The 18,670-nt window shown below is 38.4% G+C and overlaps 1 protein-coding gene across 1 annotated transcript; it reads left to right on the top strand.

Moving 5' to 3' along the window:
* The first annotated feature begins 7,094 nt into the window (after positions 1-7,094).
* On the top strand, positions 7,095-18,196 carry LOC140243012 (organic solute transporter subunit alpha-like). Its single transcript, XM_072322753.1, has 7 exons — positions 7,095-7,212; positions 10,047-10,207; positions 12,095-12,168; positions 13,410-13,568; positions 14,659-14,770; positions 16,346-16,598; positions 17,943-18,196. Exons 1-7 carry the CDS (start codon positions 7,095-7,097, stop codon positions 18,194-18,196), a joined length of 1,131 nt encoding a protein of 376 aa, XP_072178854.1.
* Positions 18,197-18,670: the final 474 nt, after the last annotated feature.

The raw sequence follows: 18,670 nt of genomic DNA, 5'->3' as shown, positions 1-18,670 counted from the left end.
GAAGAATTTGAATTTTCGTTCATCAAGTTCAAGTTCAATTTTCATTTATTTTCTACTTCTCGTATATCAATGTTACATCAATGTGATAGCACAAGTTCTTGTACCTTGTCAACAATAATACAAAACAGACAAATATGTACATAGATGATACACACAGTATAATTACTAGTATAATGATAACTGGTCGAAATCGAAATAGGGTGGTATAAAGAGAACAACATGAAAGCAAGCTTGTTTGGCTGTACGCCCCGTCATCAGATTAGAGTGTCAACACAGGAGTCTTCGTGACAATATTATCATTAGTTTTCTAGAGGGGTGAGCGTGATTACTATATGACACTTTTACAAGTTGTCATCGCAAGATAGTCAAAGCTGAGATTTCAGTTGGGTTGCGGTATATCTTATAAGACCACCATTACAGTGGAACGACATGCGGCTCCTTGACATTTAGATTGGCAACTTAAAAATCTTCTAAATGGATCATTAAGGAGCTCAATGGTAACCTCGTTATGCCTGTACATGATAGCAAACTGTACATACATACATGTATTGTTATAATGAATCCGTCGGTGGCGCGCGGTTGATTCAGCATTACAAAACAAATATTGACCGAAAGTCGCAAGTCTAAATTTGTATCGTTATCTCAAATCACCACATATTATAGTTAGCTGTCTTTCATGTTTGTCTGGTCCTTTATTTTGTCATCCTTTTATTTATTGGCCTTTCAAGGCATTGGAGGTGCAAAGTTTAACGCAATGACGATGGGGAAAAAATACAGATCGGAAGCTATTTCGTCAACCTGACACGGAGAGGGGGGGGGGGGGGGAGGTGGAGAGGGACAGGGATAGATAAGGAAAGAGAACGAAAGCAAGTAAAACGGGGAAACCACTGAACAAATTATTTTATTTTGGCAATTATCTAACTTGATTACAACCTCAGTCTTTTGATAATATTTGGCATGATTTATACCATAGTTCTACTTCATGTAGTTCTGAGGCTTTTTGTCCTGTATATACAACTTAAAGAGCGTGTCATTGAAAGGTATATTTCGTATTCCTTGCTTGAGATTTTCCTTTGCAGTGTATTGGTGAACGATAAAACCCACTAGTTTAAAATAGACAATACTGAAATCTTCACTTAAATACAATAAGAACTGCCATTGTCGACTAATGTACTGCATGCACACGATGTCCATGCACGGTGCTATAAATGATTTTTGTTTTAGTAAGTTTAAGAAGCTTTCGTGAACCAGGGTGTGTGTTATTTTAACTTGCCCCCCCCCCCCCTCCTTGTCACCAATGAAATGAAATTCCCTGCCCCTGTACGTAGAACTAATTCCTTCGTATTATCAACCCCAAAGGTATAGATTGATAGGATTCAGCACACTAATGAGCACAACTTTATAGTAGCAGTCAAGCCTTAACATTTTAATTATGCTGTTTACCCCACCCTATATAAAAGATGGATGTCAATGCTTTGTTGACGGTATGGACGGTGGAATAACTCGAACACTCTCTCACAATCTTTTACTCGTGGGCAAATCATTCACTTGAGGATGATTTCGGACAAAGAAACATCGTTTTATACTTTTAAAGGTTAGGGAAATCGTGGCGTTGAACAATACAAGCGAAGCAACTTTATAACTCATTATTACCGTCCAATGATGTCTAGTAAGAAATATGTGGCGTGGAACACCGGCCCGGGCACAAAAAATATTCTCTGTTACAACTAACATTTTTACTGATTCTTCTGACATAGGATGAGTGGAATGCAATGGAAGCTCCGTCTGTAAGGTATCCTTTTCGCACGTTGGTGGAATGACCTCAAGAGAACAATGAGTTTTAGTTCACAGCGGTGTAGGAAGTGTGTCATGCCCTATAATCTTATGACGTCACAAAACCGATTGCTCAATCTTTTGCATTGTAATCACATGCAATTCTTTAGTTTGACTTCAATAGGTCGTGACCTGTAATGATTTAGGACCTAAGTTGAAATTTTTCAAATGTTCCTCAACGTTATCTTGTAAGGATGAAACATAGTTTTTATCCACGTGGTCACATACGTTTTGTTTTGTTTTTTTATTTGATGACGTGTGCCTGTTTGGGGGATTGTTCTTGTTCTTGTTTTTGTTTTGTTTTGTTTTGTTTTGTTTTTAACCGAGAATTATCCAGACAATAGCCAGCAAAATATGCCCTGCTGTGATAAAAAAAAAAAAAAAATACCTGGACTGCCACAGAGAAATCAATACAATTTTGACATGCGTCTATTTCAGCATCGTTGCTTTTTTATATATCTATAGCATTTTCACCAAGAGCCAGAGAGCTTCAAGGATCAATGCAGATTCTTCAAGTTGTGTCATCACGTTTTGTTCTGGTTCTTTGTGTGTGTGTGTGTGTGTGTGTGTGTGTGTGTGTGCGCGCGTGTGTCTGTTTGTCTGTCTGTGTACGTGTGTTTTCTTTTTTAAGATGTTAGGTCTAATGAATAGATATGTATGATTTGACTTAATTGTGGACACGTTTACCTTCAAACCTAATTCATTAACGAAAGAGGGCTCATCATACAAGTACCCGAACGCCCGAAGGGCCGGGTTTCACCCACAGCTAAGGCCCAGACGATACACGCTGTAAATTTCTGCAATTATTGGATCATTTAGCGAAGGATATTAGATTGCCGGCTCGAAGGAAACGAGCAAAGAATGGTTTGGGCGAAGAAGAAGTGGGGAAATATCCCGAGGATTTCCCGAACCCTCTAAACCCCGTCCCCTTTCATTAACTCGTGCACAGTGTAGAAATTCAATTAACTTCCAGGTTCGTACGACGGGGCGTATTTAATAGTACTGACTATACACTCAAATGATATTGATAAAGTAAATTATACGTCTTGTATGTGGTAATGCGTGTCGTCGGATCTTGGGCATCTACAGCTTCCAATGGTATTATCATGTTATTCATGAACGTTCAAATATTGATGTGCGCCACCAGCGCTAAGTCTGGCCATGAATAAGTGCAGTTAAAGAAACAAAAACAAACAAACAAACAAACAAAAAATAATAATTTATATGACTAATGTTGGTCTCCCGATAGCAACATCGCATATCGTTCCATCTTCCAGTAAACCAATTCTATTATTCTAAATTCCAGCCTATCTGCCCTTGTACACTTTCAAGCACCTGCACGCACATTCACCACCATCACACATCAGAGTTTATTTTCCCCTGCAATCTTCGCAGCAGAATTTGTACTGTTACGAATCTAGTACGTCCCTACCTTTTCCTCGGGCCGGCAATCTTTTCAAACAATGCTTATAATGGCGGCCCTCTGCATAATCTCTTTTTAACTATAATTGTTATTGTCATCCCTGCTGCATAGACATGCATACTGTATATTATATCATTAATTTCCTTTCATATCGTTGTTTATGTAAATCAAACGACTCTGTGTTAAATTTACTTTGTATATTTCCTACATGTTCATGATTATGTAGCTTATGTATATTGATTTGCAGAAAATAAAGTATCTATCAAACAAAAACAGTTCCACAATAATGTTAAAGTTGATTTATATGTAGGTCTATATGACTGATTGTCCCAATCAGACAAACGGAATGGGAGAAGCTCCATCGAGCTCATCAAAAGAATTAAAAAAAAAAGTTTGAATTTTAAACTTTCAACATGTTTTCACCAAAGATATTCAACCACACGTATCAGAACTTGGGTTATGCTAGCTGTCACGTAAAACACCTCACAACCTGCCCATAATATTTTCATACCCGAATCATTTATTCATCATGTTTCTTGGGATGAATGTAAATTGGCAACCACAAATCCTTCCCTTTAGATTAGTCATTGCAATGTCAGAACACTACGCTAAGAAGTAAACTTTTGTGTCATATATATTATATTGTATTGAGAACGACATAGTAACGAGATAGTTAGAGACGACCAGATCCCATATGACAACGCGTGAAGATAAGCGCGAAGTTTCTCTTTTTTTTTTATCATTGCGACTATTATGTGTCAAGTTAGAGAAGACCAAACGACTGAACATAAAAGAAACTAAAACAAACAGATTAAACAGGCAGAAATGAAAAAAAAAAAATCTACATTTCCATGATAAGAAAACATGGTGTGTGCGTAGATGCATCTGTTATTAAAAGCATATAATTTACCATTTGCAGATAAAACAAAAACCAAACATTGGTGCTTTAAAATAGTTCTAAATATTGTGAGTAATGATATAGATAGAAACAACTTCTATAAAATTGTGAATCCGTATAACCGATGTTAAGTATTGTTAAATACACAAAATGTTATAATGAAATGTGCGTCTAGACTAAATAAACCGTCTATGTACAGTAATGGTTTATTGAGAAAAAAATACTGATATTTCCTTATATTTTAGGCTTTATTGCGAAAATCTTATATGGTAGGATGTTTTGTCATACAACAGACCTACATAGTTGCATCAAATCTGATATCTTGAACATTATTTTAAACCACTGCTCCCAAAGGTAAACAGGACCTTTAAGATAATGGCATCGACACACCGCGAATTACAATTTTGACATATTATAATCATGTACTTTATTCGGCAAAACAAGGACAGTTTGGTCGCTCTTTTCCAACGAGACTTTTGAGCTTATTTATTCATTTTAACATCTTCATACTTTAAAAACCTACACATCTTGTAGATCAACATGTAGATTGTAACGGGAGCATAATAACTTCAGTAATTGATCAAGGACTATGCTGTATAATTATAGTTTAGCACACACACTCGAAACCTGTAATGCCGCAGTAAACCTGTAAAAATGATCGATAAACCCATTTGGTCGGAGAACACGATCACTCGAAATGCACTTATAGGAGTTGGAGAAAAAAAATGATGGTTATGATAGTAATAAAACAATTAGTAACATTATCATCATCATCATCAATATTATGATAATTTATTTGCCATGTTCGCGTGTACCATTAAACGTCGAGAAATAAGCCGTGCAACTACCTTCAACCCAACATCGCTCATGCAATGTTTGAGTGGGTTTGAGATCATTTGCTGTGGGCTCAAGTGAATGATCGGTAATGATACTAATAAAACAATTAGTAACATTATCATCATCATCAATATTATGATAATTTATTTGCCATGTTCGCGTGTACCATTAAACGTCGAGAAATAAGGAGTGCAACTACCTTCAAAATGTCAACTTTTCCTCATAAGCCTGTGCGTTCACAGTATGACTCATTCAAGTATTCTTATAAATGATTATACTTTGACCATTTCGCCACATGCCTACCATTATGACGTCATAATGATCGCGTGATGATGAGATTCGCTAATCGAAACAAACTGCTGCAGGTTATTGACTAAATGGCCAACTCCAGTTTGATTTATTTCGTAAACATGCATTGAGATAATCACACTCGAGATATATGTTTTTTACCTACTTGAAAATGATTGATATCCATTTTCAGTTTCCGTCGGAACTTAAAGAAGACAATTAGAAGAAATGAAGCTTGAGCCAAGGTTGGTGTACTGCGGTATATCAGAAAATGAACTGTATATCTCATACTTAAACAAAAAACAAAAGCAAAAACAAAAACAAAAACGGCGTGTTTTAATTGTTTTGTGTGTTGTTTGTTCGTGTTCGCCAAAACAATGTATTTAATGATCAGTTAGAAACTATTATCAGAAATTTCAGGATTTCTTTTCTTTCTCTCTCTTCATCGTTTCTAACAGGGCGGATTAACAACTTCATGGTTACGGACCAATGCAGCTAAGACTGGTATTTAGTCAATTTGTGCTTCCCCGAATAGGTGAGATTAATGGTTGTTTACTGATGACTTCGGTGAACAGCGAAAGAAGCAGTTAACGCAGGGCGGCGTAAACACGAGTTAATGATTAAAGCTACACAGATAAACGGACCACAGCGTGAATGGGGAAATATCATCATAGCGTGTTTGAGACGCGGATAAAATGTTGGACTGTTGCGGCCATTGACACAATTTCATATCAGCCGATTACATCAGTTTATGGAGACCGGAGTTTGAAACTTACATGAAAGATTTGACACACGGAAGCTTAATGGAAGCCCGTCGGGTAACTCTCGGTTGCAATACCCTGGTGTCATTACTGTTTTTATATCAATCTGATGATCCAAAGTTCACGAGTCGGGAAAGTCAGATCGAAGTTGATTGTTTCTTGAACGCTCATTGCGTTTCATGTTGCATTTGAATGCAGTGTTTCATCCAATGTGGGAATTACGTGTGGCTGATCAATACATTCAAGGAGTGCGGACCGTTCTTCGAAGCAGGATTGTCAATGATTGTGGCAATGTGTCACAATTTGTTACGCTGCTTAGATATACCATCTAAGCTGGAGGGCTTCGCAGTTATAATAGGGGGGTTTGAATACCACCCACATTTCGCTGTTGCATTCACAACACATGAGCACCTTCAATGAGCGCCTCTGACCAATAACAAAGTTTGCTTCTGTTCTCCTTTCTCGCTATTCAGCATGTAAAGTGCGTCTCAGTGAGTAATTTCGAAGATTGTTCAAGAACTCGGCGAGCGGTCTGTTGTCAACCACTTATATTCGCCATCGGAAACGCGCACCTGTGGTCGGTAAAGTGTATATATGGATTAGGTGTTGAAGCGTGTTAGCTTTTAAGTCGAATCCTCATGGACTTCAATACGACTGAAATCTCATAGGTACGGAAGATTGGCCGTATAATGGTCTCCGTTCAGGAGATGATGATCATTCTGAGAAGTCACTGCACAGATTCAGCTGGAATGCAAGAAAGCGAAGGATGAAAGAACAATACCCAAGTGCCTGTTTGTTCACCAATAGACCAGCGTTACATATTTTCAAGTTTTTGGCATTACACGCAGTTACAGTACATCCTTCGCACGATTTGTTGCCAAGTACACCAGAGTAAGTATAATAAAGGTTGAAAGAGCTCCGCCTAAACCAGGGACTCCCTGGCCAAAACTGAGCTGCTCGTTCGTCTGGCTGGGAACGCCTGTACCGTGGATTGAACCGCCGCTGATCGATTTCATCTCGATAATTTCTGTGACAGAACTGTAGAATCGGCGACATGGCTGCGACAGAATCGTCGGTGATCTTTTACTCGGAGATCGATAATAATGCCACGTCCAGCAACAAGTCGACAGGCTGCTCGGATCATGTCAGCTCGTCGGGCGAAGAGATGAAGAGTAAGCAAGGATCACCTTTTGTCTTAACCCATTATTATCTCCAGCAAATAATGAGAGTTTCCATATATCATTTCCATAAATAGATTAGCTGTTTTGTAAACATATTATGCCCTTGATATTACTTTAAGAAGCATATGCCAGAGACCTAAATGATGAGTGTGTCGGAAGAAAAGGGGTCTGGTAATTGTTTTATGAATATAATACTAGAGCGGGCATAGTGTGAATATGATTGTAAATGAGGGTTTTTCTTTTTTTTTTTTCTTTTTTTTTTTGGTTAAGCTATGAAAGACATGTTAATCGTAATATTTTTATAGATCGTGGAATCAATATGGAAGAACAGATCGATCATTATCAGTTTTTCCCTTAACCCGTTTTCTCCGACAAATGAACATTTACACTTTCTTAGATTGTACAAGACACAGCAGGCAGTTCTCGCAGCTTATGAGTTGAGAGACAATTCACTTCGTTGTTTGTTTGTTGCTGTTGTTGTTGTTGTTGTTTTGTGGGGGGGGGGGGGCACTGAGAGCTGAAAATGCAATATGAAAAGTAATATTCTTTTTGCGAGAGAAATATAAAAACCCAGGTGAACTGAGCATGACAACAGACATATGACAACAAAGACAAGTTAGCAACAACTTAAACCACCTGTACATGCTTTCACCTAGATAGTCTATTGAGGCAAACTATCATAGTATGTTCAAAGTTTGCCACGAGATGTAAAAGAACTTTGACGTATTGATATTGGTTTCCACAATTGCATTTACAGGTGTTGTTTCGTCATGCTTTTGATTGTAGATGACGGAGAAAAAATTGTCTGTAAAGGCATATGTGGAATGATATATGAATAAGGTTTGAAAGTTCACGCCTTGTCTGTATTGTCATGATTGTTTCCGTTTAACAATACCGCGGAGAAAATGATAATAGAACAAAAATGTAACGGTTGATTTATTGCCCATTCATCAACAATTGTAAATGCACGATTCTGAGATATTGGCAAAGAGCTGTCAGTGTTGGTATACCTCCCTTACTCCATGCAGGAAGGGGAGGGCCAAACACCTATTACTGAACAATACCCCTTTCGGCATCATATACAAATGTTAGACTCTACTAAATAGTTTGTAAGATGGGGGTTTTCAAATTAAAATGTGGTTATTTTGTCGAAGAAAGTAGGAAACTGTCATTGCACATTAGGGTCTAATGTCAGGCGCTGATATGAACGAATCTTTCGTCTTTCAAAAAAAAAAACAACAACCCATATTCGAAATATAAATCAATATCGAATTTTGGAGGCGTTTTAGGGTGTAGTCGCTCTGCAATTTCAGTCCATTTCCACTGATTTTCTTCAGACTTAAGTGAAGCCGTGAATCGTGACACACACACACACACACACACACACTCACACTCACACACATTGTTAAGCTATATCGTAACTTGTCCGTATAGGAATCAAAGGCATAAATCGAATTCGATAAACATCTGCGGATACAATATCGCAAATACATCATTGGAAAGTGAAAACCTAAACTAACTGCCTGGTGTGTCGAGATTGAAGAATGCATCGAGGGAGACCGCTCACTTTGTTCTGTAGTGCGATACGATTGCTTACATCGGGACCTAAACAAGGAAATTTCAAGTGCTCCTTAAATGACCACTTGTTGTCACAAGTGGTGTGTGCAATAATATCTGTACGAAAGCCAAACTTTTTCAGTTTCGTACAGCTCACACAAGCTGCTGCCAACCGCCCCCGGCCTCAAGTCAAAGATATCGAAATCTCAGAAACAAAGAGTGGTATTTTTATTTGACCGTAAATCGGCGCTGCATCCACAGCCATATTATTACCCCTTTGTTCCCGACTTAATAGGATCGCTTTCAGACGGAACTTTGCGACTGAATCAAACAGACACCGAAATTGTTGCTGCGGATTCTCGGTTTCCAAGGGCCACAAGAAGACTTGCAATTGCGGAGGCTTTTCTTTGCCTTTTTATTTATTTTCTTTTACATCTAAAAGCCAAAATCTCCTCCCTCTCTCCACCCGTCCGAAATTCCATAGCCCAGGTTTATACTGCCTTCCCACTGATGAGTTTCAAGAAGTGGGTAAAGCCAAATTTTCAGAATGTTGTGTACGGACGAATGGTGTTATAATATGGTAATCAATTTAGACTGTGTCAGATGAGTTCATATCACAATCTCCTAACAGTTGCAACCCTGCTGACCAATTACGAATGTATTTTGTAGAAATAAACCCAACACGTCACAATTTCGTCTCAGGCACAATCTCAATAAGGCTGATGAAGATCATATCATGTGATCTCGAGATGTTGAAACTTCCATGTATGGAGATTGTCATATTTCGAAACTCGAATTTAAAGGCATTATTTACCATTTGCAGATGAAACAAAAACCCAGCTTTAATGCTTCAAAATAGTTCTAAAATGTGAGTTAGGGATAGAAACAGCCGAAGTTGAAATATTAATCAGTATAATAATCAATGTTCGAAGCATTGTTAAATATACAAATATCGACAAAAGTTAGATATGAAATCGTTTCTAGAATAAAACCGTCTACAGTTATGGTTCACTGAGAAAAATAGTTATCATGGTTATATCTCCTTATATATTTTAGGCTTCATTGCGAAGTTTTTATGTATAGTAGCAAGGTTGTTTTGTGATACAACTGACCTACACATACACTGACATACGCATCAAATGTGATAACTCGGAACATTTTTGAAATCACTGCTCCCAATGGTAAACAATACCTTATGGTTGTATATATAAATGGTTATATTTTTTCTTATTTGTTTTTGTTCTTGTTGCTGTTTGTGTTTCTTGCAGTGATCTTGTCTGTGCCTTGGGGTCTACCTATCCTGATCTCTATAACCATCTGCGCCGGGCTTACCATCATCATGTTCTTCCACTCCTGGATGAGGATCAGGCGCAACATCCCCTATGGCAACCGGAGGATGTTCCTTGTCCGCCTCTTCGCCCTCTTTCCGGTAAGTGTCAAAGGTCACCCCCCCCCCCCTTTCTCCCCACGAGGGAAGACAGGTGGTGATGACAAAGCTCCACAATGTGCTCACGTGTCACGCATGAAAAGAATGAGAGACAGATATTATTATTATTATTATTATTATGATTATGATTATTATTATTATTATTATTATTATTATTGTTATTATTATTATTATCATCATTGTTATTATTGTTATTATTATTATTATTATTATTATTATTATTATTATTATTATTATCATCATTATTATTACTATTATTTATAGTGCGCTTTTCCCACAAGGCCCAAAGCGCTTAAAATCAATTCAAAACATGTACGACAGTATGTGTAATTGGATAAATGTTACAGCTACGAACTAGTTGCTACTAAAAAGGTGTGTTTTCAAGGCTTTTTTGAAAACACTGACTGATGGAGACTGTCTAACGGTAAGTGGTAAATTGTTCCAGTGCTTTGAAGCAGACACAGTAAATGTCCTATCACCGGCTAAGGTGCGAGTAACAGAGTATGTGAGACGAAGCGGATCACTAGGTGACCTCAAATTTCTAGTAGGTGTATATAAAGTCAAACAGGCATCTAGGTATTTCGGAGCTTGCGGATTGTTGAGGATTTTATAGACAAACAAAACTAGTTTGAAAATTATCTATGGATAACACCATAACGGAAGGGATATAGTTGTTATCTGTTTCTTTATCTAGTCATTCATTTAATTTTACATTCACTCATTTTATCTAGTCACCTATATCTATCTATTGATGTAAGTATGTATGTGCAGTGTGCATTTGTATGTATCAAGTTTTGTTTGCAATTATATCTTCATATTTGATCATCCATTCAGTGATTATATGTGTTTATGCATGTTTAGGTTCATTCATTCATTCATTCATTCATTCATTCATTCATTCATTCATTCATTCATTCATTGTCTACTTATTCTGCAAGCAGAAGGTGGATGGGTCACAACCAGAAGAAAATGAATGGAAAACCCTTTGAATGTAAACCAAAGGTACCCATTAACAATGATGTGATGCTTTCCTTTAATTGCAGTTTTAACGTCATGCCGGTTTTGTGAATAGGCCAAAGCTCAGTAATACAATTTTGAGTTTGAATTTCAACTATAGATTCTTATTTTGTCTAAAGTGCTATAATCTGCGCTCATACAGCAGTGTTCGTCCTGGATCTACCTTTGAATATCGGGTGTCCTAGAATTCACGTTAGCATTTCTTAATCAAACTTGAACGGAGTTTCGACTTTGCACCTCTTCGTGGTGAATTTGTTTTCTGTGCATTAATCTTTCCAAAGAACTGATAAAACTATGCCTCGCAAATATCATTTATCTAGATCACAAAAAAAAAAATAAGGGGATGTGCTTGTGACGCGAATTCGCATGCAGAGTTTCAATTTGAAAGATAAAACAATTGCGACAGAGCAAGCTACCTAGGCCTAGTATTCTCAATTTGCAGGAAAGCTAAGTATACTACGGAATTGATAATATTCCAGAATATATGAAATATGTAACTATTCTAGCTGCTATACTTTGGATCAGCCATTGAAAGACCAAGACCAACGGTCTCTGTTGATCCCCCACAAACTGAAATAACTGTTTTTAAGTTGTGTTTGTCTATTGCGAAATTGTTATGTAAGTTGTACATTTTTCTCGCTTTGTTCCAATGTTCTATGAATATAAACCATCTTGCATTCTTAGCAAATGCTTTTTATCAGGATGTGGAAATAAATGAAATGAAATGAAAATGAATTGAATTCACGATAAACTGTCCTTGCGGTATATGACGACATTGACATGAGAATTTGTTATTTTAAACCGAACAAATACAATCGAAAAGAAGCATGTTCTTCTTCTTTTTTAACACAGATCTATGCTGGCACATCCTTGGCTGGTTTCTACGTGCCCAAGGCATCGCTAATAGCGAACTGGGGTGCGAGCTTGTAAGTACCAGTGGAAGATGTTGTAAAGTCAGATGCTTGCTCGTGAGTTCCGGCTTCAACGTCGCCTGCACTCCGACACACCAGACTATACAGCATGTCAATTCGTGTCTATATAATATTTCTTCATGTAGTGCTTTTCAAAATATGATGCAGACTTTTATAGTCCTTATAATTCATGACCTGATGTAAAACAATTAATGTAAAAATTAATACAAAAATTAATACACCAATAACACATCTCCGGCCAGACACAAGAAGCATGTTCTTCTTCTTCTTCTTCTTCTTCTTCTTCTTTTCTTCTTCTTCTTCTTCTTGTTAAGTCTGCCTCCTTCAATAAGCTGAAGATTCTTGCAGACTGTGTTATTTACATCATAATACAGTTTATTTACAGATATTTACAATAACAGATATGAAAAACAAAGACTATATAGCCACTGTAGTCGGATACGGAATGCCCCCATTCATGGCATGGCAAAAATTTCCGAGCACAGGGAAATTGTAATTATTCATTTTGTGATAATACGCAGAGTAACATGGAATCAATGTAGTAGTAAATTCGCTGGTCAAACGTTTCCAATCTCAATTTTATTCCACTCTTCGTTTTGACCATTTCACTTAGTCTTGTCAAGGAGGTACTAGGCGAGCTCGCCTAGTACATCCTTGGTCTTGTTTAGGGGCAGTTTTAAATCTGCTGCGCTAATGCTGTCTTGACGCGCCTACCGGGTTGAACAACGTGAGCTCAATTTGGAGCCGATAGCTATCTCGCGCATATGCAGATCGAAGAACGATTTTTGGCGGATGAACTCGTCGGATATGGCATTTTCATCGCGGATCTTTAGGCATTATTTACCATGTTTGTAGATTTTAAAAAAACCAGCTTTAGTGCTTCAAAATAGTTCTAAAATGTGAGTTGGGGATAAAGACCACCAATGTGAAATTTTTAATCAGTATAATCAACGTTAAATATTGTTAAGCATACAAAATGTGAACAATAGTTATAATAAACTTGTTTCTAGACTAAACCGTCTACAGTTATGGTTTAATGAGAAAATTAGGGATATCTCTTTACATTTTAGGCCTTCTTGCAAAATCTTCATATGGTAAGATGTTTTGTGACACAACTGACCTACACATATACAACAAATGTGATAACTCGGACATTTTTTAAATCCCTGCTCCCAATGGTAAACTATACTTTTAAAGCTGCCTATTGAAAGTGCCCCCCTTTAAACCTCCACCAGGTACCTGTCTTCCACTCTCTACACATTCGTGCTCCTCATCGTGGATTATTTCGGCGGAGTGGAGCCTATGGAGCACCACATCAATGGTATCAAGGTGTCCCTCTCCGCTCCGCCCCTCACCTGTTGCTGCCCCTGTCTGCCAAAGATTAACTTCTCCATGTAAGTTGATATCCACCAACCTGTTCAAGGAAAGTAAAAAATAAAATAATAATAATAATAATAATAATAATAATAATAATAATAATAATAATAATAATAATAATGATGATAATAATAATAATAATAATAATAATAATAATAATAATAATAATAATAATAATAATAATGATAATAATAATAATAATAATAATAATGATAATGTCTTATTTACCCAGGGTAGCCTCTTCAGTGTTGCCACTGCTCTACCAGAGGGCCCTGTCATTATTATTACCCTATAGTGTTGCCAGGTACCCATTTATACACTTGGGTCGAGAGGGACATAGTGGGTAAAAACATCTTGTCCAAGGACGTAAGCACTGGGCGGGATTCGAACTCGGGTCCTCCGATCGGGAGTCGGGAGTCTGTCATATCCACTATGTTTTCCTTCGAGGGGGGCAGACATCCTGTATGTAGAGTACAGTAGTGTTTTTGTTTGTTTGTTTGTTTGTTTTTGTCATCGTTCCTTGATATCCTCCACTCAATAAAGGCATAATAAGTTGTAACATTTTCATTATTTTGGTGATAAGAGGGAACAACGATGTTGTCAACGAGTGACATCATAGTTAGGTCTCATCGTGTCACATCCTCCACTCATTAAAAGTATATCAAATCGTTACATATTGATTATGTTGGTGATGAGAGGGAACAAAGATGTAAAAACAAACAAACAAACAAACAAACGAGTGACGCCCGAGGTCTAACACAAGACGGAAAAATATAAGTTGAAAGATCAAGAGTGACAGGGAAGGGAAATGGAAAGAGGAGGGAGAGAGATCGAGAGAGATCGAGAAAGATAGTAAGGGGATGAGTGACAGAAGAGAGATAGATGGAAATATTGTGTGAGAAAAGGAGGAGCATAGGCGAAGGACCAAAAGTGGAGTAAGAGCTCAACAAAAGCCAACCTTACTCGCTTTAATTGATGAAAGTCCGTTTAACCGCGAAGGAACTTTTATGGAGGCTTTAATCACTCGATCAAGATATGCCACTATCCACGTGAGATACTGCTTTTAAACTACATACTTAATTTTCCCTCGTTGCCGATCTCCATCAGGACAAACTTTCACCGGTTCAGACGACTGGTTCTTCAGACTGCATTCATCAGACCAGTGTGCGTGTTTCTAGGCGCTGTCCTCTGGGCAGATGGAATTTACAAGCCATCAGTGGTAAGAAGAAAGAACGTCGAACATGGAAATTGTAACGTAGATTATGTCACTATATCTATAGTCCTCTTTTTTTTTTTAGACTGATGTAGAGAAGAAACGAATACACAAAAAGAGAAGAAAAACACACAGAATGATTAAAGCGTGTAAAAGTAGGACATTGATAGCATTGTTGCCTTCTCATCATCCATCTACATTCTCGAAGACTTTCTGTCTTACTAGTTGCAGTCGAAGTGGTATGATGATGTCTTTAGATACAGACATGATGGATGCGAGGACCCTCTACCCCAGCATTCTCATAATCCACTCTGTCATCAATGATCAAAGTGTATGGTGTATAGTGTATAGCGTATAGTGTAAAGTGTATATGCAGTAATTTAATGATTACCTGCCTTGGATGACAGTGACAATAACAAGACCACATGATGCAAGCATTTTCCCGACACAGACACGACTAGTCAGGTTCTCCTTCACAGCGTCACATAATGACAACTACCGTATGTCCCCCCCCCCCCAAAAAAAAAAAAAAAAAATACAACGGGACCCTTCGCAATGATATTTTTAAAAATAGTGAATCAATCCAAATACAAATTCAGGGTATGAAACTACTGAACTCATTGCCCACATTTTACAGAAAACCCCATTCGATTTGCTTTAGTGGTCAAAGAAAAATGAGGAACCTTGTAGAGGATGTCAAGAATCTCTTTGCTCCAAGTTCTGTCTATTGTAGTTACACACAAAAGCATCGAAGTGCTAAACTTGGAAGAATCAGACTCATGACATGCTTTGCAACTTTTCACATTTCTCTGTGGCCGCTTAACCAAATTGAATGGGGTTTTTCTGCAAATTAGAGCTAAAATGTTATATTTTATGACCCTGAAGTAGCATTAAGACAGTATAATCATGTTTAGTGTTATCAATCCGAAAATTTGATTGTAATTTTTTTTTTTTTGGGGGGGGGCATACTATTATGTTATTGGAAGTAGATTGGATGTACAGTCGCGGAAACTTAAAACAAGGAAATCATTCATTTCTATAAAATGGAGAAAAAAAATCTAAAACCACCTTGCAACTTGTTTCTGGGACCTAACCCTGCCATAGAAACTACCAAAAACAAAAAACAAAAATCCGCCAGTTTGTTGTTAAACTGTTCGACCTGGTAGCTGGAAATACGGCGATATGGCAATATAGTAATAATGATACTCACCCTGAATTCGATTCCGTCACCCTTGGATAGTATGATTCATGTGTGAAATAGAGAGCTGTCCATGGTGAGATGGCGAAATAACAAGGCTTTTTGAAATACATTTATGTCAATTGTGTTTCACCTATGAAGATGCTGTCCTGAGTACACAAACAAGATTTGTAATGCATTAGGAATACCATTGTTATGACTATCGCATTCATTGTTATTATCAAAAATATGTTGCTGTTTTTCAGAAGCGTTTAAAAAAATTATTATCATGTTCAACTATATAAGTACCTTCATATCTATAAAACTTATTTGGGCGAATATCATGACCTCACCCTAATCATGTCCCCTTCTCCCCCTCCCCCCCCCCCCCATCCCCTCCGCAGATCGAGGCCGACTCCGCCTTCGTCTACCTGAATTGCATCAGTCTCGCGTCCTCCCTCATCGCCGTCTACGGACTCTCGGTCATCTACAACGCCACGGCCGTCCCGCTGAAGAACTTCATGGTGTCGGCAAAATTCAAGGCCATGAAGTGCGTTCTCATCATGACCAACGGCCAGAACTTGATTATTGCCATTCTTGTGAAGAAGAATGTCATTCCGTGCGTCGGGATCTTAGACTCGGCCTCCAGGGGTGAATGTAAGTTTATACCGTATGCTCCCCCCTCCCCCCCCCCCCAAAAAAAAATACAACGTTACCCTCCGCAATGATAACTTTAAAAATTGTGAATCAATCCAAATACAGTAATATCATAGGGTATGAACTATAACTCATTGCCCACATCTTACAAAAAAACAAACAAACATCCGATTTGCTTCAGTGGTCAAAGTCAAAGCGAAATTAGGAGTTTTGTAGAGCATGTCAGGAATCCCTTCCCTCCAAGTTCTGTCCATTCAGTTCACACACGAATATGCACTTCCAAGAGCATGCAAGTGCTAAACTTGGAAGAATCAGACCCATGACATGCTTTACAACGATTCACATTTCTCTGTGACCACTTAACCAAAATGAATGGGGTCTCCTGCAAAATATAACTAAGATGTTATATATCAAGACCATGAAATAGCATTCAAACAATTAAAAATTGGAAGTTATCAATGCGAAAATGCGGTTGTATTTTTTTTTTTTTGGGGGGGGGGGGACATAATGTATTGTGTTACATGCACACAGACGTATATATTAAACACAAGGAAATCAATCTGCAAATTGTTATAGCGTATCGTTTTCTCTCATTCTCCGTATTTCCTTCCTCATAGTAAGATGATTATATCAAAAGAAATGCAGTGCAACAGGAAATTCCTGAACGTTCATCTAGTTTGCATAAAGAGTAAACATAGTTTTAAGTGGCTTTACTATATGCTACAAAGAAGACCCCAGTCTCTTAACGAGACCCACACACATGACATTAACTCGAGCCCCCTTTCAGTGTAAGCATTAGATTTTTTTAATTGCTTTTTAACGAACATAAATTCATACCCTTTCTGAAATAAATACTAGTATCCTCTACTTCTTGGCCCTGTTTTGTAAAGAGTTGGGAGTGATTGCAAGTTGCGATCAATCGCAAATGGATTGAGCGTAAGTTTAAACTTATGCTCAATCTTTATGAAGCAGCTAGGCCCTTTGTTTCAACATTCCATTGCTTCTAAGCCACTCACGTTACAGTAATGGCAAAACCCGCTAGTGTTTGCAGGTATGGTAGAAGCCATGATTCAAGAATTCACAGTTCTAACATTTCCTTTCCTCCTCTCCCTCCTCCTCTCCCTCCTCCGCTTTCTCCTCTTCTCCTTCTCCTCCTCCTCCTCCTTCTCCTCCTCCTCCTCCTCCTTCTCCTCCTCCTCCGTCTCCTCCTCCTCCTTTTCTTCTCTTCCTCCTCCCCCTCTTCCCCCTCCTCCTCCCCTCCTCCTCCTCCTTCCCCTCCTCCTCCTCCTCATCCTCATCTTTCTTTTCCATCTTCCTTAATTTTGTCCACCTCTGTGACCCTAGTGTTGTACAACATGCTGGTGGTCTACGAGATGTTTCTGCTCACTCTCGTCTTCAAGCTATACTATTGGCACTGGATAATCAGTCACGAGTACGGCATGAAGTACATGTCGGCGTCGGTTGCCGACCTCGACGAAAAGGAGGCGATGAACGTCACTCACGAGCGCATCCAGGACCTGCAAGAGAAAACCAGCGCCAACGGCTCGCTGTCGAACGTCTCGAAGACAAGTTCGTTCAAGAGCGAGACGGTGGTATGAGATCACGTACTCAAAGTAATCATTTGATGAATGTGAGACTGGGGAATTGTATCATCTCCCCGTCCTGTTGCATACTTCTAGAAGAGCTTCTAGACGAAGAAAGGGCAACAAGTTTGCACTCGGAGGACCATGGAACACTCACATAGCTGCCAGTGGAATCTCATCCAGCTTGCACGTAGTTCATGCGTCACAGTCAGTAGATGAAGTCAGTATAAATGAGGTCAGAGTTGAATTGTACGACTCCCTGCTCATGGTGCTACAGATAGGACTTCAAACCTGTGGCTAACTCTTCGACTAACGAGTGAAATAAAGGTAAGAAACCGTGGGATAGGACGTACAGTGTTGACTAGATATTAAGGCAAGCAATTAACGCGTTATGGAAGCTATGGACCATGGACACTCGAAAGTGACACCCTTGATATTGCTTTGGATAGTTCGTGTTGCATTATATTGATTGCAAAGTAGTGTGTGGGG

Source organism: Diadema setosum, chromosome 19, assembly GCF_964275005.1.
Source record: "Diadema setosum chromosome 19, eeDiaSeto1, whole genome shotgun sequence".
NCBI classification, from domain to species: domain Eukaryota; kingdom Metazoa; phylum Echinodermata; class Echinoidea; order Diadematoida; family Diadematidae; genus Diadema; species Diadema setosum.
The sequence above is the reverse complement of the archived record's forward strand: the minus strand, read 5'-3'. Positions and strand labels throughout refer to the sequence as shown.